The 24323-nt window shown below is 41.0% G+C and overlaps 1 protein-coding gene across 1 annotated transcript in view; it reads left to right on the forward strand.

Moving 5' to 3' along the window:
* CFAP74 (cilia and flagella associated protein 74) overlaps positions 1 to 24323 on the forward strand; it is a 385998-nt gene that overhangs the window by 248380 nt on the left and 113295 nt on the right. Inside the window, exon 24 of the mRNA XM_082274200.1 lies at positions 17701 to 17874. Within this exon, the coding sequence (XP_082130326.1) occupies positions 17701 to 17874 (174 nt within the window). The remainder of the gene's footprint in view (positions 1 to 17700; positions 17875 to 24323) is intronic.

The following is a 24323-nucleotide window of genomic DNA, read 5'->3' on the forward strand; positions in this document are numbered from 1 at the left end:
TGTCCACTAGTAGGCCCCTGGCCTACTCCTCTGTGATCCGCAACAGCTCTTCCCCTTCTTCACAGCACGCTGTCTTTGAGGCAAGAGAGCGAAAGTTGATCCCGCCCCCCTTTATAAAGACACTCACAGCAGGCTCCGCGAGTCACATTGCTCCCAGGGGAGTGGCTTAATGCAGGTATATCCTCTTCACTTCGATTGCCCTGGGCATGCTCCAACCCAACTGACACTATTGGTTCTGTCATGTCAGATGATCAAGACCACAAGAGATTGCAATAAAGAATCAAATTCACTGCTTTTTTATATGAAGTTAAAGAATGTACAAACAAAGTCAGTGATAATACAAGAACTTTAATAGCAATATGGATCCTGAATCCCCAACCAATAACTTAAGTAGGGTTCAGCACTCAGGATCAAGAATACAATCCACACATACATATGTATACGTATACATATGTATGCTAGAGGATTAGTACTCTTTAATACTGTAAACACACTGGGTTCTGAAGTAAATAGTGAGTGACCACAAAATTAAGGTTGACCGTACTTAGAAAATAACAGTAACATTTATAACGCTGTAGCATAAACAGTATAGCAATACTAACTAAGATATCAGAGTGCACTTTGTACTAACGTGGGCCCCCTTTACACTAGATTGCAAGAGTCTCCTGGAGAGTGAGGCCTCACTAGTCTTCACCAGCAAGAAATCCTCAGTCAATCCAAGGAAAGTATTTGTAATCCAAGTAAAGGCGATTGATAAACTGTAATCCCCAAGGTAGTAATTGTAATCCACACAGGTGAATGCGAGAATAGATCCTGATGCTTCCCAATAGATAAACAGCCTAGTACTGCAAAGAGGGCTTAAGGCCTTGTTCACCCACCACGCACTATATGTAACTTTAGTGTCCAGTGGAGCTCTCTCCCTAAAGGGCCTGTCTTCACTGAGGCGGATTCTATGTGGGCACTTGTAGCACAGCCCACATCATAATCATTTTTTGAAAACAATTTTTCCCATCGGGACAGTTGTGTCTTCACTTGCTCCCCCCACTTAAAAGGGACAGCTGGGCGGGCAGGAGAGATGGCTTCGGAGGAGTGCTGTATCAGGAAGCTGAAGGAAGGCTGCACCCTATTGCCTAAATTAGTCGCAGTTTGTCTCCATCAGAGAAAAATGATCCCATTCACAAGTTGGAGTTCCTGGCCCTCAAGTGGGCTGTGGTAGACAAACTGAGGGACTACCTTTATGGGGCTTACTTCGTGGTCAAAACCGACAATAACCCATTGACGTACCTGTTGACTACAGCCAAGTTGGACGCTACCGGCCATAGGTGGTTAGCTGCCCTCTCCGAATTTCAATTTAGTTTGAAGTATCGGCCTGGAAAAGGGAACCTAGATGCTGATGCATTGTCTAGATGCCTGCATCCTGCTGATAGAAGAGAACGCATCTCACCTCTGAAGGAGTGCAAGCCACCTGCCAAGGAGTGGAGTATCATCTAAAGGGAGCCATGGGAGCTGAGGTGGCTGGAGTCTCCCACTCAGGCGTGCCAAGATGCTATTGTGACTTGACCCAAATACGGAATGAGGATCTTCCCCAGCTATTCAAGGAGGATGTGAGAGGATGTGAGAAAAGCTCAAAGGGAAGATCCTCTGGGAGCAGAAGTACAGAAGGCTTTGAAGACAAATAACCCTAAACTTCTGGTGGAGAGCCATATAGTGGGGACTACGGTAGTCCATCGGGACTCGGAACGGATGAAGTTAAAAGATGGGATAGTCTACCGAGTGAATACCGTGGAAGATTCAGGTGGAGTGTGTCAGTTGTTCTTTCCAGAAAAATATCAGCTAACTGTCCTTGCAGCTTTACACGATTCGCATGGACATTTAGGGCCTGATCGGACATTCCAGTTGGTCAGAGACAGATTCTACTGGCCCTTCATGAGGAAAGAAGTGGAGGCCTATTGTCACTCTTGTATACGCTGCATTCAAAGGAAGACCTTACCTCGCAGAGCGGCTGCTGTGGGTCACCTACAGAGTCATGGTCCCATGGAGCTGGTGTGTTTCGATTTCCTGTGTCTTGAACCTGATTTGGGTGGGCATGGTAACATCTTGGTAGTGACCGATCATTTTACCCAATTTGCGCAGGCTTTTCCCACTCAGGATCAGAAGGCTAGCGCTGTAGCTAAAGTGCTAGTAGAGAAGTTTTTCGTTCACTATGGCTTACCACAAAGGCTGCACTCCGACCAGGGTCTTGACTTTGAGAGTAAACTGATAAAAAGACTGTGTAGACTGCTGGATATACAGAAGTCTAGGACTACTCCTTATCATCCCCAGGGAGACCCTCAGCCGGAGAGATTTAATCGAACATCGTTAAACATGTTGGGGACGTTACCTCTTGAGAAGAAACAGAAATGGAGTGAATATGTCCCGGTGCTGGTACATGCTTACAATAGTACCGTCAACGACTCTACAAGGTTTTCCCCTTATTTCTTAATGTTTGGGAGAGAGGCTCGATTACTCATAGACTTGGCTTTCGGTACTTCAGTGGATCATACATTACAAGCCTCTTACAAGAACTATGTCGATAGACTTAGGCGCAATTTGAAGTTGGCTCATGAGAAAGCTATAGAAGCCTCTGCAAATCGAGAGCAACAAAATAAGAGAAATTTTGATTTAAAGGTGAGGGTGCAAGACTTGCAGCCAGATGACAAAGTGCTTTTGAGAAATTTAGGAATACCAGGAAAGCATAAACTAGCTAACCACTGGTGCCCACAGCCTTTTATCGTTCATAGGAAGCTCCCTGGACTACCCGTCTATCAAATCCATCCGGAGGGTAAGGTAGGGCCTCTTAAAGCATGGCCGAGGAATCATCTATTGCTCATTGCTGAAGCAGTCAGGACATCGACTGAGTGGACCGAGGAGGAGGATACTCCCAGAATTCCTAGATTACGGTCTCGACCTTTACAAAATTTAAAAGCTGCTGGTGTATTGGATGAAGAAGGGGATAGCGAAGTAGTATTTTTGATTGGTGGTGACCACCATGTGAGAAATCTTCTTCCGAATTCGTCTCCATCCATTGCTGATTGGCCTCCTGCCCCTCTTCCTAAACGAGAAATAAGTCAGGGACACAATCCGCCTGTGAGTGGTGCGGAGCTGAGACTAATGGAGGAAGAGACCATGTTGACCCCTGAGGGTCCATCATCCAATGAGAATGTTTCTGTGGATTCCCCCTCTTCGGAATTGAGAGAACCTGTTGTTGAAAATTCAAATCTCTCCCCTATGGAATCCTTTGAGGATCTGTATGAGAGTCAAAGTCTGGAAATATTCACACCTTCTGAAGAGGTGGATTCCTTTGATGACCGACCAAAAAAACATCAATGTGTCCCGAGTTACAAATGGAGGATGGCATTTCTGAAAATGACAGTGGAATATTTTCTAGACTGCGGAGAGGGATACATCCCCCCAAGAGACTGACTTTCCCCCCTGGGGGAAAGCTCTGGAGAACACATATATACAGCACAATGGTCTATACCATCGGCTGTCTCTTCTTTTGACAACTCTCAAGAAGAAAATTCTATTCCACCTATTGACACTATTCCACCCACTGACACTATTAAATTGGCCACTGATCTTCTGTTAGCCTTTTGTGAGAGTGACCGAAGTTTATCTGATGACATGTATGATAGGTTATATTAGAAGGGAAGGGGAAGCCACGCCTCATATAAATTCCCAATATTTTTGAACACTATGTTCCTTTTGCTCAATGTATGATAGGTTATTAGACAGTGCTTTTATTAATCAGTTTTCAGTTGCTATGAAAGCTACTTTAGATGGTTGATTAAGACACTTAATATAGACAAATTCTTGTCCCCTATGAAGAGAGACTTCCTTATCTTTGGGGGACCAAAGATGTTCAAGTGGGGGAGGGGATGTAGCCTGGTCGCACGGCTAGTGTTGTTCAGACTGTTGTTCTGTTATTAAAGTTCTGCAAATACAGTGACCTTTGAATTATGGGAGATGTAGTTCCGGGAGGAGCCAGGACCATAGACTGCTTATGCATTTACAGTTTTTCTCAGTGGGTGGAGCCTCCTCCCTTTTCACTCCCAGTGGGCTGGAATGGAGAACTAAACATTTAAATATTGATAATAATCATCGCTACCTTTTAGGAATTTAAAGGGTGTCGGCCACAATCAGCTATTTTCTTTCTTTGTTTCCAATTAATCCTAAAGTTACATGGCAAAAACTAACCATTTCAACAAGGATTTTATTTCTGCAACAACAACAACAAAAGTAAACATTTAATTAGCCTTAGGGTCCTTTCACACGGCCGCTCCGCTGCTTAAGTCCGCTGCGGGACTTTTTTTTTTTTTTTCACGGAGCGGATGACATTTGTGTCATCCGCTCCGTGTGCCCGCATATCATCCCATCCGTTTGCGGATGATATGCGGACATAATGTAAGTATATGGCATTGCGGATGTCAGCGGATGACACCGCTGACATCCGATTTTCCTTCCTTTCCGTTTTTTACACGGATGAAAAAAAATAGGGTTCTGTTCCATTCGAAAAAACGGAACAGAACTGAAAGGAGGAAAATCGGATGTCAGCGGATGGTATTCCGATGACATCCGCAATGCCATTCACTTACATTATGTCCGCAAATCATCCGCAAACGGATGGGATGATTTGCGGACACACGGAGCGGCCGTGTGAAAGGACCCTTACAAAACCATCACCCACATTTGAACATCACACTTAACAGTATATTACTAATTTCTTAGATGTTTAGAACTCTCCTGCTTCACAGACCGCCACAATCATTTTAAGGGGGTTAAAAAGGGTGGAATATCTGTAAAAGTCTCTCCATCTCTTTCCTCTCCAGAGTTGTATAAAGTACTCGAAACCCATACTTGAGTAAAAGTACAAGTGCTCGATCAAAAAGTGACTTGAGTAGAAGTGGAAGTGCTCGATCAAAAAGTGACTTGAGTAGAAGTACTAAAGTATTCAACATTTTTTGTACTTAAGTATTGCAAGTAGTTTTTTTTTTAATTTTGCTACTCAAGTACTGAAAGTAAAAGTACCAGTAGTTTTGAAAAAAAAATTGCTATTCAAGTACTGAAAGTAAAAGTACAAGTACTGTGTTATGTAGTTATTAAAGAAAGAAGTCAAACGTTTGAACATCATATTGTTTTTTATTATTCCAAATGCAGCTTTTATTTATACATACAGTAGCTTTTATTTTCGTATGCGCTGATAATACACATGTTTTGAGCTTCATGAAACCTGCAATCTACTGTTCTGGCAGTGGTAATTTTTATAATAGTAACGAGTAACTATGCAGCACAAAAAAAAAATATTGGAGTAGAAGTATTGAAATCATCGAAAAAATGTAGTGAAGTAAAAGTGGAAGTAGGAGAAAAAAATTATACTCTAGGAAAGTACAGATACCGCCTTTCGGTACTTAAGTACAGTAGTGAAGTAGTTCTACTTAGTTACTATACATCTCTGTTCCTCTCTTACAAAAACACACAAACATGTGAAGGGATGGGGTTAGGAATCTGGAGACACGAGCAGGCTTTCTCATCTCCGAGTCTCAAATACTTTCTCACACAGGATGACGCTCAAACATCAGTAGCAAAACTTCATTTACAAATCAGGCATACTTAGCGTTACCTTTCTGTTTTAATTCAGATAACATCATTTAACACAGACAACACAGCTTGGATTCAACATCTTTTCATACAAGTACCATGTCCTCAACATTAGCTAGCTACAAACAATTCGAACATACACACATATCTTACGTTACTGCAGTAACAATCAATCTGAGAGGTCAGCTCATCATTTTCGATATTCAAAAAAGTTTCATTGCTCTGAAACTTCTACAGTCCAGAGACAAATGCTATTACTATTACAAATTGAGGCTTCCTGAAGATACAACAGTTTCATTTGTATATCAGTCTCTCGCCCAATTTATCAAACCAAAATAAAATCGCAAGCCAGTGTCCAGTAATGGGAACCAAAACGAAAATCAGCTAGCATCTAATCACCTAAAGGCATCTCAAATAAGCCAGCTAAGTATCTGATACATTTCATATGCTTTCTGAATGTGCTATGGCTTACAATATAAGAACACAACATTAACCACTTTAAGACCGGAGGATTTTCCTGCTTAACGTCCAGGCCACTTTTTTCAACTTGGCACTGCGCGACTTTAACTGACAATTGCGCGGTCACAAAACGCTATACCCAAACGAAATGTACGTCCTTTTTTTCCCACAAACAGAGCTTTCTTTTGGTGGTATTTGATCATCTCTGCACTTTTCATTTTTTGCGATATTAATATAAAAAGAGCAAAAATTTTGCGTAAAATTTAACATTTTCTACTTTGACAGTTAAAAAATATCCAATATATTAAATTTTTGTCATATATTTAGGCCAAAATGTATTTAGCTACATGTCTTTGACAAAAAAATTCCCAATGAGCGTATTTTTAACCACTTTAAGACCGGAAGATTTTATCCCATTCCTGACCAGGCCATATTTTGCGATTCAGCACTGCGTTACTTTAACGGACAATTGCGCGGTCGTGCGACGTTGTACCCAAATTAAATTTATGTCCTACAAATCAAAATTTTTTAACATTTTAGGCCAATTTGTTTTCTGCTACATATTTTTGGTAAAAAAATCACAATAAGCGTATTTTGATTGGTTTGCGCAAAAGTTATCGCGTTTACTAACTATGGGAAAGATTTATGTAATTTTTATTGTTTATTGTTTTTTTTACTAGTAATGGCGGCGATCTGCGATTTTTTGCGGGACTGCGACATTGCGGCGGACAGATCGGACCCCTAACTGACATTTTTTACACTTTTGAGGGGACCAGTGACATTACTACAGTAATCAGTGCTATACATATGCACTGTTTCTGTAATAATGACACTGGCAGGGAAGGGGTTAACACTGTTGGTGATCAAGGGGTTAAATGTGTGCCTCATGCTTACTGACGTGTGTGGGGGAGGGGGTTGTGTCACACAGACGCAGATCGCAGGTTCAGCTATGCTAAATCCTGTGGCAGGTTCAGCTATGCTAAATCCTTGTGTTTACACAAGCAGGCGGATTTCCTCAGTCTTTCCCTGACTATCGGGGAGGAGAGACATTGATCACCGCATCTCCTCCCCTGGCCCGACTCCCGCTGTGTCTAAACACAGCGGAAGCTAGCCTCTGGCGGCGCGCGCGGCGCCGAGAGAGGGGGGAGTCTGGTGACACAGGTCTATGTCACCAGACCCAGGGATGCCGCGTTGCTTCAGCAGCAGCAACGTGAGCAGTCCTAAAGTGGTTAAACCCAGCACAAGCAGTCTAGCACAATTCTGCATCATATTTGTATCCCTTGTTTACATAAATCGAACACCCCACTTTTCTGGTTCCAAGTGTTTTGTCACGATTTTGAGGCTGTGTTGGATATGTGCAAAGAGAGCTCACACAATTACTTAAAAGTATAAACTTTAATAAAAGTAATGACAGATACAGATAATGTTAGAAAATATAACAAGAATTCTTAACTAAAGATGCTTTTTTTTCCCTGCCATGGAGTCCCGTTTGCTGTTAAGCAACATGGCAGGTAATCAGGACCAGACACTTGCTTCATGGCCGTTCTGGGTGAGACTAAACTGTTAGCAGTTTGGGCAGTGGTATTTAGACTTGTGTATTAGGATTATACCACCCCCTAGCCAACTTCCATTTGCAAAATTACCCCTCAAGGACTTAAGCAGTTAACAATAACATTCCTTTGGTATACAGTAGAATTATACTAATGTCCTTATATGGCTTATTGACCAGGATCTGGAGGCCTAGAATTAATTAGTGAGCTACTTCAATAATAAGGAAATATAAAATATACAGTTTCCCCATCAGTAATAGCGAAAATAAAAGCACTTTTGTTTTTTTTTTTTTTAAAGGGTTGTGTCCTATTCCTACATACTTTTGCTAATAGATATCCCTCATTCCCATCTCAAAAGGTTGGGGAGGTATGGGAACCCTTAACATAACTTTCACGACTTGGGGAAATCCCAGCTAAAATAAAAAATTGGGATCCGAGGGAACAATGTTCCTTTCTTTGATGGTCAATGGAAAGAATGTTCCCCTATACAGTGGTGATCAGAATGCCACCCTTAGACAGGTAAAAAGATGATTGGCGTCATGCTGCCAAGTGGTGTTGGTCTTGTAATTATGCAGAGAAAAGGGAATAGGGCGCTTCTGCCTAGAGGGTCTGTTCTGTATGGATAGGGTCATAAACCAAGGAGTATTCACACAGCTGGATATAGCACTACAACAGCTCTTCAAAGCATATAAGCAATTCTAACAAGAAAGGAGAAGAACAAAGAAGGGGCCTCTAAGTGCAGAATGCCAGCAGTTGTTTAAAGTGTAACTCCACTTTCGTACGGAAAAAAAATCAGTAAATAAAGAAAAAAACAATATAGCGTATACAATTGGGACACAAATCATATTGTAATTGAATGTTATTAAAAATTACCTTTCCTTTTCAATCTGTAGCTGTTGTAATTGTCTGAAAATGCAATGTAATATGGCTACCAGAAACTGTTATGTACACGGAATGTGTACTGACCACACCCCTGAAACATCATTTCCTGCTTGTGTGATTGGCTCACCAATTTTCCCAGAAGTCTACCTAAGATACAAGTTAGATTTCTTGCATCCCCTGCAACAAAAATGTCATTTTTGGTGAGATACTCCCAATAAGAACACGTCTAAAGGGATGCAGACCCAGCACATTTCCTCATTAGAGCCCTGCAGCTGCCAGAGCTGATAGATTATTATGAAACCATCCCCATTAGACCCACTCAGCACAGAGGAACAAACAATGATTTCTTCAGAATAACGAAAGGTAGGAATCTGCAACAAAGTTTGTTAAAATCCTTGTAATGTTCATAGATCACCCAGAGGGGCATATTTTTTTCTCAACAAAAGTGGAGTTACGCTTTAAAAAACACTGTTTAAAAACATTCACAAGAAGTGGACATTAAGTAGGCTCATCATAGTAAAGCATTACTGACGGGGCTCCTGTCACTGTCTCTCCATTTCCCTTTGTCGGGCCAGTAAGGGAGAATAGGATTGCCAAGTTAAGAAGGCCGCCGCTCTTCTGGGACCACAGTGGAATGCACACCGAATGCAGGCATCGGAAGTGACGTCAGGTAAGTAGCAGTGTTATTGGAGCATGCGCACAAGGCCCCTTCTTCAAAACCTGAGAAAATCCATACCAGACCCTTATCAAAGCATGCAGCCCAGCAGGTCAAGAAAGGGCCTCTTTCCCACAACCCCAACCAGTGGTTTGGGGGTCTGCTTGTGGGGGGCTTATCATAATCTTGAAGCCCCCTTTAACAAAGGGGCCCACAGATCCTTGCCTCCCATGTGAATGAGTATGCATTGGGGGACCCCACACTGTTTCTTTCATTTTATTTTCATTGCCGGCATTCTTTTTTTACATTCAGCTGTCTGTGGGGAAACCTGCTGACAGCTAATGAGTCATCTGCTGTTAAGGATGCAGCGGCTGTCTTCCCAGCCCGCTCCTTAACAACCAGCTATTGTTCACACAGAATTTGAAGTCTGTGTTGAGAATTTGGTCGAGCCATTTTGGTCCGTTTATTAGTATCATTCTGAAAATTTCTAAATCATTAGAAAATAAAGAAACCAAATGAAACGTTATTTTTTTTTTGCCAGCATTCTTTTCACAGGTTGCACATAAGTCGCATGTATATCATGCAGGTCCAACTTTCATGCAACTTTTGAGTGTTTATATTGAAGTCTATGGCCCTCAAGTCACATGAAAATCAGGCCAAAGTAGTGCAGGAACTACTTTAAAGTCGCTGTGACTTTAAGTCACACAGATATGAATGATCATAAAGTGCCAAAGTCCAAAGAAATAAAAATCCTTCGGTCGACAATATGATAACGCAAAACAGATGTGAGATTCAGGTGATATTCAATGATAGTGATGAAATCCCTCCACCTAGTGAATTTCCTCCTTACCCAGCGGATGATAGATAAGTGCAAAATATAATACTCCAAATAAAAACTTCATGTGACCACACAAAATAACTGTGCTCTTCACCACTGGTGCAAGAACCAAAATAGCCTCTTACCAGAACGATATGTATAACACGCTTTATGATATCCTGGGTGCTGTTAAACTGCTTCTCTCCCTTCAGACAGGCTTAGCAGGCTCCCCAAGGTTCATCAAAAGCTTAAAATCATCCTCTCCAGCAGATACATGAAAAGCAATGATGGCCGATAGTGCATTACCTTTTTCAAAACTTTTATTAAAGTAAATATTGCACTTACATTTCAGTAGTAAATTCTAAAAGATTATATGGAGCAGTGAGGAGATTCTACCGTGCCTTGCAAAAGTATTCGGCCCCCTTGAACTTTTCGACCTTTTGCCACATTTCAAGCTTCAAACATAAAGATATAAAACTGTAATTTTTTGTGAAGAATCAACAACAAGTGGGACACAATTATGAAGTGGAACAAAATGTATTGGATATTTCAAACTTTGTTAACAAATAAAAAACTGAAAAATTGGGCGTGCAAAATTATTCAGCCCCTTTACTTTCAGTGCAGCAAACTCTCTCCAGAAGTTCAGTGAGGATCTCTGAATGATCCAATGTTGACCTAAATGACTAATGGTGATAAATAGAATCCACCTGTGTGTAATCAAGTCTTCGTATAAATGCACCTGCACTGTGATAGTCTCAGAGGTCAGTTTAAAGCGCAGAGAGGATCATGAAGAACAAGGAACACACCAGGCAGGTCCGAGATACTGTTGTGGAGAAGTTTAAAGCCGGATTTGGATACAAAAAGATTTCCCAAGCTTTAAACATCCCAAGGAGCACTGTGCAAGTGATAATATTGAAATGGAAAGAGTATCAGACCACTGCAAATCTACGAAGACCTGGCCATCCCTCTAAACTTTCAGTTCATACAAGGAGAAGACTGATCAGAGATGCAGCCAAGAGGCCCATGATCACTCTGGATGAACTGCAGAGATCTACAGCTGAGGTGGGAGACTCTGTCCATAGGACAACAATCAGTCGTATACTGCACAAATCTGGCCTTTATGGAAGAGTGGCAAGAAGAAAGCCATTTCTTAAAGATATCCATAAAAAGTGTCATTTAAAGTTTGCCACAAGCCACCTGGGAGACACACCAAACATGTGGAAGAAGGTGCTCTGGTCAGATGAAACCAAAATCAAACTTTTTGGCAACAATGCAAAACGTTATGTTTGGCGTAAAAGCAACTCAGCTCATCACCCTGAACATACCATCCCCACTGCCAAACATGGTGGTGGCAGCATCATGGTTTGGGCCTGCTTTTCTTCAGCAGGGACAGGGAAGATGGTTAAAATTGATGGGAAGATGGATGGAGCCAAATACAGGACCATTCTGGAAGAAAACCTGATTGAGTCTGCAAAAGACCTGAGACTGGGACGGAGATTTGTCTTCCAACAAGACAATGATCCAAAACATAAAGCAAAATCTACAATGGAATGGTTCACAAATAAGCATATCCAGGTGTTAGAATGGCCAAGTCAAAGTCCAGACCTGAATCCAATCGAGGATCTGTGGAAAGAACTGAAAACTGCTGTTCACAAACGCTCTCCATCCAACCTCACTGAGCTCGAGCTGTTTTGCAAGGAGGAATGGGCAAAAATTTCAGTCTCTCGATGTGCAAAAACTGATAGAAAATGGTGCAGCGCTAAAATGTTAAAACCAATAAACAAGAGCAATGTCCATATTATTCAATATATCTGGGAAAGTCCATAATATCCAAAGCCAAGAGTGAGGTAAAGGTGACTCGTGTTGAAAAGTTGAACAAATCACCAAACATAAGTGATTCCACCACCACAGTTAATGCCAGCCTCTCACCTCCATACACTGACCACAAAGGCCGTTGCGCTTTATCATAGACTCTGGTGAACTCCTCCTGTCCCAGTCTTACAATCATGGATACCTCAGCACCTCAGCAGATCGGTATTGGCAATCCACATGAAAGGATAACAAGGACATCTAGTGCTCTCCGTTTTAAAATGGTACATTTATTAAGAATAAAAGCATACTACTCACAAGGATAGCACTATTCCTAGTGCCTCGGGAACAGCATAAAATACATCAGAGCGGTGTGCTCGAGCGTGTGGTCCTCTCGGAGCGTCGCGGGTGACGTCACAGCTCCTCCCCCGTACGCGTTGCGTCAATGGGCGTGACTTCTTCAGCGGGGTACGGAGAGGGCGGCACCCGCGCGCCTTAAATAGATGATGCCTAGCAACCGGACGCTAATTCCCCAAGCGGAAATGACGTTACGCCAATCTCCATCTTAGATGAGGTAAAAAACTCCCAACTTCCGGGAGGCTCCGGAAGGCAGAAAAAATAGCATCCAGACCGATACACAGAGGGCTCATAGCACGGAACTAAGACCCTCCTGGTTTGTAAGGGCTTGTTTGTTAGAGGCTTAATTATTGCACATATTCCAATTAGTATAAAACAACATTATTAGAGATGGCAAGTAGCCTAAAAATATAGATAAAAATAGAGGGAACAGAAATGGACAAACATCTCGATCTGCCCTCAATCGATAACGACGTATACCCACGAAGCTCCGAAGGGCTCACATACATTAGTATTGACCATTACCGATGTTCAGCTGCTTCTTCTTATTCTTATGGATTATAGCGCTGAATAAGCCCTTGCTTTTTTTTTTTTTTTCAAAACTGATAGAGACATACCCCAAGCGACTTACAGCTGTAATCGCAGCAAAAGGTGGCGCTACAAAGTATTATTTTAAGGGGGCTGAATAATTTTGCACGCCCAATTTTTCAGTTTTTTATTTGTTAAAAAAGTTTGAAATATCCAATAAATTTCGTTCCACTTCATGATTGTGTCCCACTTGTTGATTATTCACAAAAATTTACAGTTTTATATCTTTATGTTTGAAGCCTGAAATGTGGCAAAAGGTCAAAAAGTTCAAGGGGGCCGAATACTTTCGCAAGGCACTGTAGGATACACCTGTCCGGCTGCAGCACGGACTCCGAGTGACGTAATGACGGCACGCCTCCTTGCTGACGCGTTTCCTCCAATAGGATTTCTTCAGAGATAGGAGGTACTCGCGCGCCGTCACGTCTGCCCTTTTATGTGAAAGGAAACCACTGCGCTTCCGGTGTCTGCAACAAAAAGCCTCGGAAGCTGCCTAATGGATCCTAATTAAGGATGTGCAATTACGTACGGATTTCATTAAATCATATAAATAAAAACACAGTTCTATTACATGGGAGATCAAATAACTACCTGGATCTATATAATGAGAATAAGATAATTTATGATCTCTTTAATCCATGTCGATTTCGATCATAGTTTTTAAAGTGTGATAACATAAAAATGGGGATAAAAACTTGAGGATATATGGCTACTAGCACATATTCCTACTTTAGAGAATATATTTAAAATTATCATAAAGCTTTAAAAACTTTTTAAAATATTTATTAAAATCGGTTGAAAAACCTTCCTTAGGCTTTGGTGACACTGGAAGTGGTCATTTCCTGATATCCTATGTTGGTGCCACAATCAGCACACATAGGATATATTTCTTATACATAGATATTATCTCATATACATGATTATCATAGGTATAAATCACTCTAAAGGTCATTAAAACTTTATAAAAAGTATTTATAAAAAATGTAATATGATATATAAAAAATTCCTCTAAAATGCAAGTTGAGTAAATATATCCAGGTATTAGCTATTGTTGATGTGTGAATTAATGTCCCATTCTATGTTGTGGCCCTTGGGTCTAAAGCATTTTAATTCATAAATCCTAAAAGTTTCCCTTCTGGAAATGGACCCCCCCCCGCGCGTGTGAGCGGCGGACCCCGATGTCCGCCGCTCACTCACGAGCGTCCGTGACAGCGGGAGAAAGGCAGACGGCTGATGTAAACAAGCCGCCTGTCATTCTCCCCTGTGTAGGAACAGTGATCATATGGTTCTACTATGTAGGACCGTTGATCATTGTTCCTACACCTCAAGCCACAGCCAATCACAGTTAGAATCACGCCCCTAGGGACACACACAGCCCCTCCCTCTCAAAAAAGTTAACCCCTTCACTACCAGTGTCATTTTACAGTAACAGTGCATATATATAGCACTGATTACTGTAGTAATTTCACTGGTAACCCCAAAAGTGTCAAAAATGTTAGTCAAGGGTCCGATCTGTCCGCCCCAATGTCGCAGTCCCACAAAAAAAAAAGGCAGATCGCCGCCATTACGCGTTAAAAAAAATAACAACAAAAGTGACAAAAATCTTTCCCTTTGTTAGTAAACGCGATAACTTTTGCGCAAACCAATCAAAATACGCTTTTTGCGATTTTTTTTACCAAACATATGTAGCATAAAACAAATTGGCCGAAAATGTTAAAAAATTTTGATTTTTACATTTTTTTATTTGGGAATTTCATATAAAAAAATGTGAAAAATATTGTTATTTTTGCAAAAAATTACGCTCTTTTTCTGTTTATAGCGCATGATCAAAAAATCGCACAGGTGATCAAATACCACCAAAAGAAAGCTCTGTTTGTGGGGAAAAGGACGTCAAATTCGTTTAGGTACAGCATCGCACGACCGCGCAATTGTCCGTTAAAGTCACGCATTGCCGAATCGCAAAATACCCCCTGGTCAGAAGGGGGGTAAAATCTTCCGGGGCTTAAGTGGTTAAAGTTACTTCCCCTCCAATGGGGGACATGTTTTTCTATGGCAATAATTTTCCGGTTTCTTGAATTTTTTTGGTGGCATTGTGCGTAGTGTTGGGACACGCTGTGCCCTGGAAAACCTTTGTGGATGTTAGTCAGATGCTCTCCTATGCGTATGCATGCAGTATGTATGGTTCTTCCTACATATTGTAAATTTCATTCGCATTGTAGGAGGTATACCACACCTTTTGTATGACACGAGATAAACTCTTTGATGGGATATTCCTTCCCTGTTACGGTAGAGACAAATTTGTTCGTCTTGACAGTGTTGGCTTCTTTGCATATTCGACATGTTTTGCATGGATAAAAACCCTTCATGTCTGGAAAGATTCTTGTCATAGTTTGTTTCTCTACAGGGTTTCTAGCTACCAAATCCTTAAGATTTGTCACTTTCTTAAAAATTATTTTTGGTTTATTGGGTAGTGATTACCCAAGAATTCTGTCTTCTTGTAGTACCCCCCAGTGTTTTCTAAAAATGTGATTTAACCACTTATAGTTACTGGAGAATTTGGTGGTAAATGCGTACTCAAAATGGGGTGATTTGTCCTCAGTATTTGTTTTGTATTTGGGCAAATCACCCCATTTTGAGTACGCATTTACCACCAAATTCTCCAGTAAATATAAGTGGTTAAATCACATTTTTAGAAAATACTGGGGGGTACTACAAGAAGACAGAATTCTTGGGCCAGCACTACCCAATCAACCAAAAACTATTTTTAAGAAAGCGACAAATCTTAAGGATTTGGTAGCTAGAAACCCTGTAGAAAAACCAACTATGACAAGAATCTTTCCAGACATGAAGGGTTTTTATCCATGCAAAACATGTTGAATATGCAAAGAAGCCAACACTGTCAGGACAAGCAAATTTGTCTCTACCGTAACAGGGAAGGAATATCCCATCAAAGAGTTTATCTCATGTCATACAAAAAGTGTGGTATACCTCCTACAATGCAAATGCAATTTACAATATGTAGGAAGAACCATACGTACTGCATGCATACGCATAGGAGAGCATCTGACTAACATCCACAAAGGTTTTCCAGGGCACAGCGTGTCCCAACACTACGCATAATGCCACCAAAAAAATTCAAGAAACCTGAAAATTATTGCCATAGAAAAACATGTCCCTCATTGGAGGGGAAATAACCTTAAAAGGTCCATTTCCAGAAGGGAAACTTTCTGGATTTATGAATTAAAATGCTTTAGACCCAAGGGCCACAACATAGAATGGGACATTAATTCACACATCAACAGTAGCTAATACCTGGATATATTTACTTAACTTGCATTTTAGAGGAATGTTTTATATATCATATTACATTTTTTATAAATACTTTTTATAAAGTTTTAATGACCTTTAGAGTGATTTATACCTATGATAATCATGTATATGAGATAATATCTATGTATAAGAAATATATATGTGTGCTGATTGTGGCACCAACATAGGATATCAGGGAATGACCACTTCCGGTGTCACCAAAGGCTAAGGAAGGTTTTTCAACCGATTTTAATAAATATTTTAAAAAGTTTTTAAATCTTTATGATAATTTTAAATATATTCTCTAAAGTAGGAATATGTGCTAGTAGCCATATATCCTCAAGTTTTTATCCCCATTTTTATGTTATCACACTTTCAAAACTATGATCGGAAGCGACATGGATTAAAGAGATCATAAATTATCTTATTCTCATTATATAGATCCAGGTAGTTATTTGATCTCCCATGTAATAGAACTGTGTTTTTATGTATATGATTTAATGAAATCCGTATGTAATTGCACATTCTTAATTAGGATCCATTAGGCAGCTTCCGAGGCTTTTTGTTGCAGACACCGGAAGCGCAGTGGTTTCCTTTCACATAAAAGGGCGGACGTGACGGCGCGCGAGTACCTCCTATCTCTGAAGAAATCCTATTGGAGGAAACGCATCAACAAGGAGGCGTGCCGTCATTATGTCACTCAGAGTCCGTGCTGCAGACACGAGTATCCTAGAATCTCCTCACTGCTCCATATAATCTTTTCAAGTGTGAATTTACTACTGACATGTAAGTGCAATATTTACTTTAATAAAAGTTTTGAAAAAGGTAATGCACTATCGGCCATCATTGCTTTAAATGTATCTGCTGGAGAGGATGATTTCAAGCTTTTGATGAACCTTGGGGAGCCTGCTAAGCCTGTCTGAAGGGAGAGAAGCAGTTTAACAGCACCCAGGATATCATAGAGCGTGTTATATATATCGTTCTGGTAAGAGGCTATTTTGGTTCTTGCACCAGTGGTGAAGAGCACAGTTATTTTGTGTGGTCACATGAAGTTTTCGTTTGGAGTATTATATTTTGCACTTATCTATCATCCGCCGGGTAAGGAGGAAATTCACTAGGTGGAGGGATTTCATCACTATCATTGAATATCACCTGAATCTCACATCTGTTTTGCGTTATCATATTGTCGACCGAAGGATTTTTATTTCTTTGGACTTTGGGACTTTATGATCATTATTGTTTTGTTTTATTCATTTGTATATGCATATTCGGATTCAGCGCACCACCTATTTTTACACATTCATTATTATTATTTCTGGTAGCAGCTTTATCACGGATCAGCGCACCTTTTCTTTATACACACAGATATGAATGGCACTCACTGGGAAAAATGGGGTGCGACTTGTCAGACGACTTTGGGGTCCAAAGTCGTCTAACAAGTCGCACAGTTGTGAATGGGGCATTATTGATTTGAATTCTATTATGTGGGCCACAGAGTGCCTGTACTTTAGCAGTACTGTTCATTTAAACAGTTTTTAGTTTTTTTAAGCACCTGCCAGGTTTACATGAATTAAAGAAAAAGAATCAAGCAATGACAGCGAAGACGTATTCATGTTTTCTTTACATTTTTTTCCTTTCAGAGCCGACCTGTTCTCTTTACTGTTCATGCTATTGTGACCACATCAGACATGGAAATCAACCCCACTGAGGTGGATTTTGGATACTGTACTATCTTTGAATCAGTTCAAACATCCATTCAACTAACAAACAAGTCAATCCTGCCCCAGGAGTTTGGTTTTGTGGGAATCCCAGAGGTAAGCATTTGAAACAAAGGTATCTAGGGCAGGCCATAACATACAAATGTTGATGCAGGTCCCCTATTAAAAATCTGAAAAATTAGGTCCAAAACATCTACTATGTAATATACATGATTGTAGTATTCATCCTCAAACTTTGTATGTGTACAACTATGTCACTCCTCACCAGGTCAGTACCAAGGAGAGAATCCCTTCATGATACTTGTGAACAGTAGTCAGAATGGCTGCTTTAACCTACATCTGCATCTCTTGATGCTGATTGGTTGGCTGCATCAATGAGCCCACATCATTGAACTAAATACTGATTTACTGATGACAGTTTTATCAAAAGCCTTTGCTTCTTTCTCAGCAAAGGGATAGCAAAAAAACACAATAGGGTTTATTTACTAAAGGCAAATAGGCCGTTCACTTTGCAAGGGAGTTTTCCCCAGAGACGAGTGAATGTGGTGAAATTTATTTTTGCAAAAAATACCCAATTACATGCAAGGAAAGTAAAAAACATCATTTTTTTTATTGGACACAATTGGATGATGGAAGTCAGCAGAGCTTCACATTATTTGCTTAGTTCTGATGAAAATTCTCTTACAAATTGCAACTTCCCTTGCAAAGTGAACAGCCTACTTGTTTTTAGTAAATCAACTCCCAAAAAAGTAAACCAAACCATACATACTATTATCTAAGTAAACATGAAACGCTCTCATGTGTCACTTTTAGTTTATAATGGCACAGGCTTTCTCACTGACCAACACTGAGGTGTGGAAGGGATTAGACCAAGCTCAATTTTACTTTCTAAAGTCAGTATTTGCATTAGGATGTGGCATGTGATTTGGATTTTTACAGTTTTTTTAAGGTGTGAATAGCCTGATGTAATTTGTTTCCCTGCAATTTTGCTCTATTCACAACACACATAACTAACTGATTCAGAGTCAACCGCGGGCAGGTGATCGGTAGATCGCAAAATTGTTTCTGCTTTACCAACCCAGGCCACTTAGGTGCTACTCCTTCCCCCCAGTCTCCACCACGCTCATCCTCATGGCAGAGCGTAGAGCTGGAGGCAGCACAGCTCAAGGTAGAGGGAGGGAATGGGAGCTGGCCAAGTTAATTTTTCAAGTTAACAAGCAGGTGATTGGTTGCATGGACACAGGGCAGCCCTAGAAACCAATCACCAGCTTGTTAATATGGGAGGGCTATTCCAAATGGTGCTAAAGCCTGTCCTGTACTTCCCAAGCTCTGCTTCTGCCCTGGGGATCTGCATCTTTGCAGGCACATTCTGCTCTCCGGTTTCCCTTCCACAGGCTCCTGCAACCCACTCTAGCACCCTGGATGCCTCAGGATGCTCATCCAGCAATATTGCCGGTAAGCAGAGAGAGGAGGAGCGCACATGTTCCTCTGGAGCACAACACAGAGCCGGCGATTTTATCACAGGGCTGCTCTTCCTCTCCTAATACCCGCTGCTCTACAGGCGCCCCAAGCTCTTCCTACTGCCTTCCCACTAAGGGGGGGAAGAGGGCACTACTATGGAGGAAAAGAAGGGGGGCAGAGGACACTGCAATGGGGTAAAATAAGGGAGGCAGAAGACACTTCTATGGGGGGACACTGATATGGGCAGGGCTGGCACCAGCAGAAGGCTACTTATGCAGTCGCCTTAGGGTGCCAGGATGGGGGTGGGGGGTCTGCGGTGAAATTCGAATCCCAAGCTACTTCCTGGGTATTACGTTTTTTTAAAATCCCTTTCTTCTAACGATAGCCTGTATTTTCCCCCTGCAGCATTTGAAAGTCAGCTTCTCCTCCTCTCCCTCCTACCAGAATTCAGCTGCTGCAGGGGAAAAATTGAACAGTTCCTGTTTTCTGCTGCCCAGGCCCCCTATGTGCTATCCTTTCACCAAAGCAACAACCCAACAAGGCTCCTAAAAAAAAAAAAAATATTAAAAAACAAAATAAAAATAGCAAAAAATAAAATAAAAACTCCTGACACTGTCCACTGCTCTACTGACTGACAGTCAACCTTTGAGGTAGACTAAATTTATAGTGTACAGTGACATTTTTTTTATTGTATTTTTTCTATGTTTTCCTTACTATTTAGTTAGGCCTGGCTAGTAAATCCTTTTTTAAAAAAAAGGGCGCCGCACCCCGGTGAGCCTTGATCTCTTTCATGTTGTTCAGGTAGATCAATACCTCTCAAAGGTTGCCTACCCCTGCACTAGGCTATCTCTAGCTCATACGGCCACATATGGGTTATCAGTTGGACCAGTGGCGGCTGGTGCATTGGGGCGCAGGGGCGCTGCCCCCCCTATCCATGCGTCCGGCCCCCTAATCGACATGCAGGGAGCCGGACGCATGGAGTTCAATGGGGCTTTTTTATTTTTTTTAGCATGTGATTAGAGCCGGAGGCTCTAATAGGCTAAAAAAAAGTGTGGGCTTGGGGCGCAGAGCACTGAATGAAAATTCGCTATTGTCACACGGATCCTCCTCCAGGCCCTGAGACCCGTTTCCCGATTGGCCAAAAGGAGAAGCAATGTCATTGGGCATGGAGGAGGAGGAGGGAGAAGACGCAGAAGACTGAGGGGGAAGAAGCCGCCGCCGCTTGCTGCTGCACATTTCCAGGCGTCCAGGCAGGGTGAGTGAGCCGGGGGGGGGGTCCTGCTGGGGTCCTGCTGTGGTCCTGGGGGGGGGGGGTATGGTGCGCGGCCTGGTGTGGTCCAGGGGGGGGGCGTGTATGGTGCGGCCCATCTGCCGCCCCCCCCCCGGCCCATGGAACACCAGCCGTCACTGAGTTGGACTGTCTAAAAATGAGTGGCCACTGCTGGGCTTTGTTAATATGCCCAGGACCCTCAGCAAACTAACTCTAATAGAAGCAACAAAAATGTGTGTTTGTGAATTACAGATCTTACGTTAGTATGTGTTAATGTTCAATGTAGAACTATTTAGCATAGTTCTCTTTTTCATATGACCAAAATCCTAGTTTCACTTTTAATGTGTCTTTGGTCTGCTGCATTTCAATACTAGCTGTTGCTAAAGCCTGGAGCTTCCCTTCAGTTTTTTTTTTTTTTTACAAGAGTCACTTCATAGCATGGCATTTTTGTATTTATTCATATTATAATGAAGTTAGCATTTTAATAATTATGGAGAACTGTGGGGCACTGAAATCTCTTGTGCTGAAAACGTTAAAGTATTGGGAGTACTCATCCAAACAACAAGTTAGTAATTACAAAACCTCCCACTTTAAAATGCAATTGAAAAGGAGGGAGAGTTTGTTTGAAGGCCTAATTATTTACATTTACATAGCTTTAGGATGAATGTTACACATCACCTGCTTACACAATATGCACATATAGCTCACTATACCCATTAGTGTCTGCAAGCCGCAGATCCACATCCTAATGAGCCCTGAATTAGCTTAGCAGTATTAAAAGTTAAAGAAAAAAAAGCAGCCTTTGCCTCAATAATCACTTTAATTCCGGTGTTGCCCCCCCCTACACACACACAGAGAAAAGCTCTGCTTCCCCGTCAAATATTGATATATGGACGAATGACTTCCAACATCATTCAACCAACTTCCTGTTACCCCAGGTGGTCATTGGGCGTCATGTGGGAGTGCGTCATTTTGCTCACCTGGCATCACAATACTGCTGCACTGAATGATAACTCACACATCATTATGTGCACAAGTAAGGATCATCCACCATCAACAAAGAGGAAAGGAAAGCTCCATAATGTAATCAAACTGGCCAGAAGATCTTTGGTGAAAATGTATGTATACTTTAATTAAAACTGGAGTTGGGCTTTAAAGAAGAACACTGCCCAAACCTTTAAATTGACAAATAACATAAGCCAATAGCATTTTATAAAAAGAATTACTTGCTGCTTTATGCTACATAGTCATACACAAAAGAACAAAAGAGGATCTCTCCTCCTTCTCAGCAATGTTATTGTTGATCAAGTCACATGTTCGGCCTAGGGAGCACCTGTGCACTGGTCTACCTGGGGGGAAAATAATGGATGGCGGGGAAAACATCAACCCAAACACTCATTTCTTCTAGCACAAATGCCTGGTCAGGCATCATTGCCTGAGCCACCCATGTTCAGCGAGATTGGGCCTTAATTGCTCTTTAAAATGCACATTCTTTCTTTACAAAGGTATTTTAAACCATACATAAAATAAAACATAATGCAAAGAGTAAGCGACAAATCATTTACAGTTGACCTAACTGAATAACATTTAATTTCTTAAAGCACTGCATAGCTTAAACAATTGTAATTTTTTTAAATAGATCATTGTTTTTCATCTTTATTTTTATCCTTTATTGCATCTCAATGTTGCTGCTCTCCTGCAGCCTCTTGCTAACCACCTGCCTATATACATGCAGTCTATTGAGGACTGTATGGCCTTTCTCAGGGTAGGTTTCCAGGTGGTGACTGTTCAAGATGATGTGTGGGTAATGTATCTTCAAACAGCCACTCAGGGCTCCTTCACACAGGTCATGCCCCTTCCGATCAGCAGGAGATCCATGAACAGGTCCCCTTCTAAATCAGAGCTGAACAGTACAGATGTCACTTTTTTTACATACATCAAATTCGTTATGGCCTCTACCGGACCCATGTTATGGGCAGGCAGAGGCCTGCAGGAGCTCAGCTACGAGGAAAGATTCGAGAAACTGAATTTATTCTCTCTTGAGAAGAGGAGATTAGGGGGGATATGATCAACATGTATAAATACATAAGTGGTCTATATAGTGAACTTGGTGTTGAGTTATTCTCTTTAAGGTCATCACAGAGGACAAGGGGGCACTCTTTACATTTAGAGAAAAAGAGATTTATTCTTCAAATACAGAAATGTTAAGTAAGAGCTGTGAAAAATGTGGAATAGAATCCCTCGAGAGCTGGTACTGTCCAGCTCAGTAGATTTCTTTAAAAAAGGCCTGCATTTTTTCCTAATTGTACATAATATAACTGGATACTAAGGTAACTTTGATCCAGGGAATATCCGATTGTCTCTCGGGGGATCAGGAAGGAAGTTTTTCCCCTGCTGGTGCAAATTGGATAATGCTTTTCTGGAGTTTTTGCCTTCCTCAGGATCAACTGTGGGTAGAGGATTGTGTATGAAGGATTATATATTTTTTCCCCTTTTATTGGTTGAACTAGATGGCTTTGTGTCTTTTTTTAGCCAGACTAACTATGCAACTATATTGTTACTATCTTTACCCTCCCTATATTCTCCAGAGGATGTAAATGGATGTGCTTACTTGTAGGTCCGACTACCTCTGATTTGTCACATTATGTCCTCAAAAATGTAAAAAGACAGAAATGTTTTATTTTTTCAACCTAGGTGGACTCAGATGTAAACAGATGAACATCTGTTTATACCTGCCTGCCCCTAGACTAACATTGAGCTTTTCTTCAGATCCCCCTGAAAACTGACAGGCTGATCTGATCAGACTGCCAGTGTGAGCAAGGAGCCTTCTACTTTCCATCAAGTTTTAGCTATTTAGATGAGTATAATAAAAATTGATGCCACAATATGAGGCATTCACTAAGAACCATTTTTGAGATCTTTTCAGGTTTTCACTATAATGGATATCAGTAGGAGCCTAGTTGTAGAAACAACACTTTTTTAAACTGAAGTGTTTAGATTCAGGTGATCCACCCTCATTTAATTGGATATACACTGACAAATGTCCATCGAAAAACATCCATTAGTCAGCAACAGAAACTGATTACAGTAAGCCTATTGTAACCATACATGGCCAGATCTTTGCATGTGCTGTACCCAGGGAGGAACTTGTAAAATACTCAGAACATTTTGAGTGGAACAAGCGAGATCAAAACTCTTTCTTTATTACATAATACATCAAATCAATGAAAGAGACAGTAATAGCTTGAACATTTAAGACACATTACTATGACTAAGGACCGTTTTGTCTAAATCACATAAACTATTACCATCTTGCTGTTCCTTTTTGCGTTTATGGATTAGGTAATAAAAATGGAGTTTTGATTTCAATACCAGTCCAGTAATACACAGTATTTTAGAAGCTTCTACTGGTCTTTGACTGTGTTAGACTTCTGCACCTGTGTGGCAGTGTAATTCACAGGTAGAGTTGTGGTCATCCTGTTTTCATCTTTCTAAATTATTTTTTGCATCTCAGTGCTGCTAATCACCTCAATCCCCTTTCAGTCACTTTCTATGTACATGCATCAGTTTTTGATGGAGTTGTCATATTGTATAAAAAGAAAATAGTATTGCCCAATCAAGGTGATTGAAATAAATTCAATAAATTTATATCGACTTATAAGTGCTCAAAATTCATAAAAATTGCCATGTAAAACAATATGCCATCATATAGAATAAATATAAACAAATTCCAAAAATTAGTCCTGTCATGCCAAAAACTCATGCAAGTGGCAAGTCCAGAAACGTTGCATTTAAAAATTATTATATAGTCCCA

This window comes from Pelophylax lessonae (genome assembly GCF_965119305.1).
Source record: "Pelophylax lessonae genome assembly, chromosome: 12".
NCBI classification, from domain to species: domain Eukaryota; kingdom Metazoa; phylum Chordata; class Amphibia; order Anura; family Ranidae; genus Pelophylax; species Pelophylax lessonae.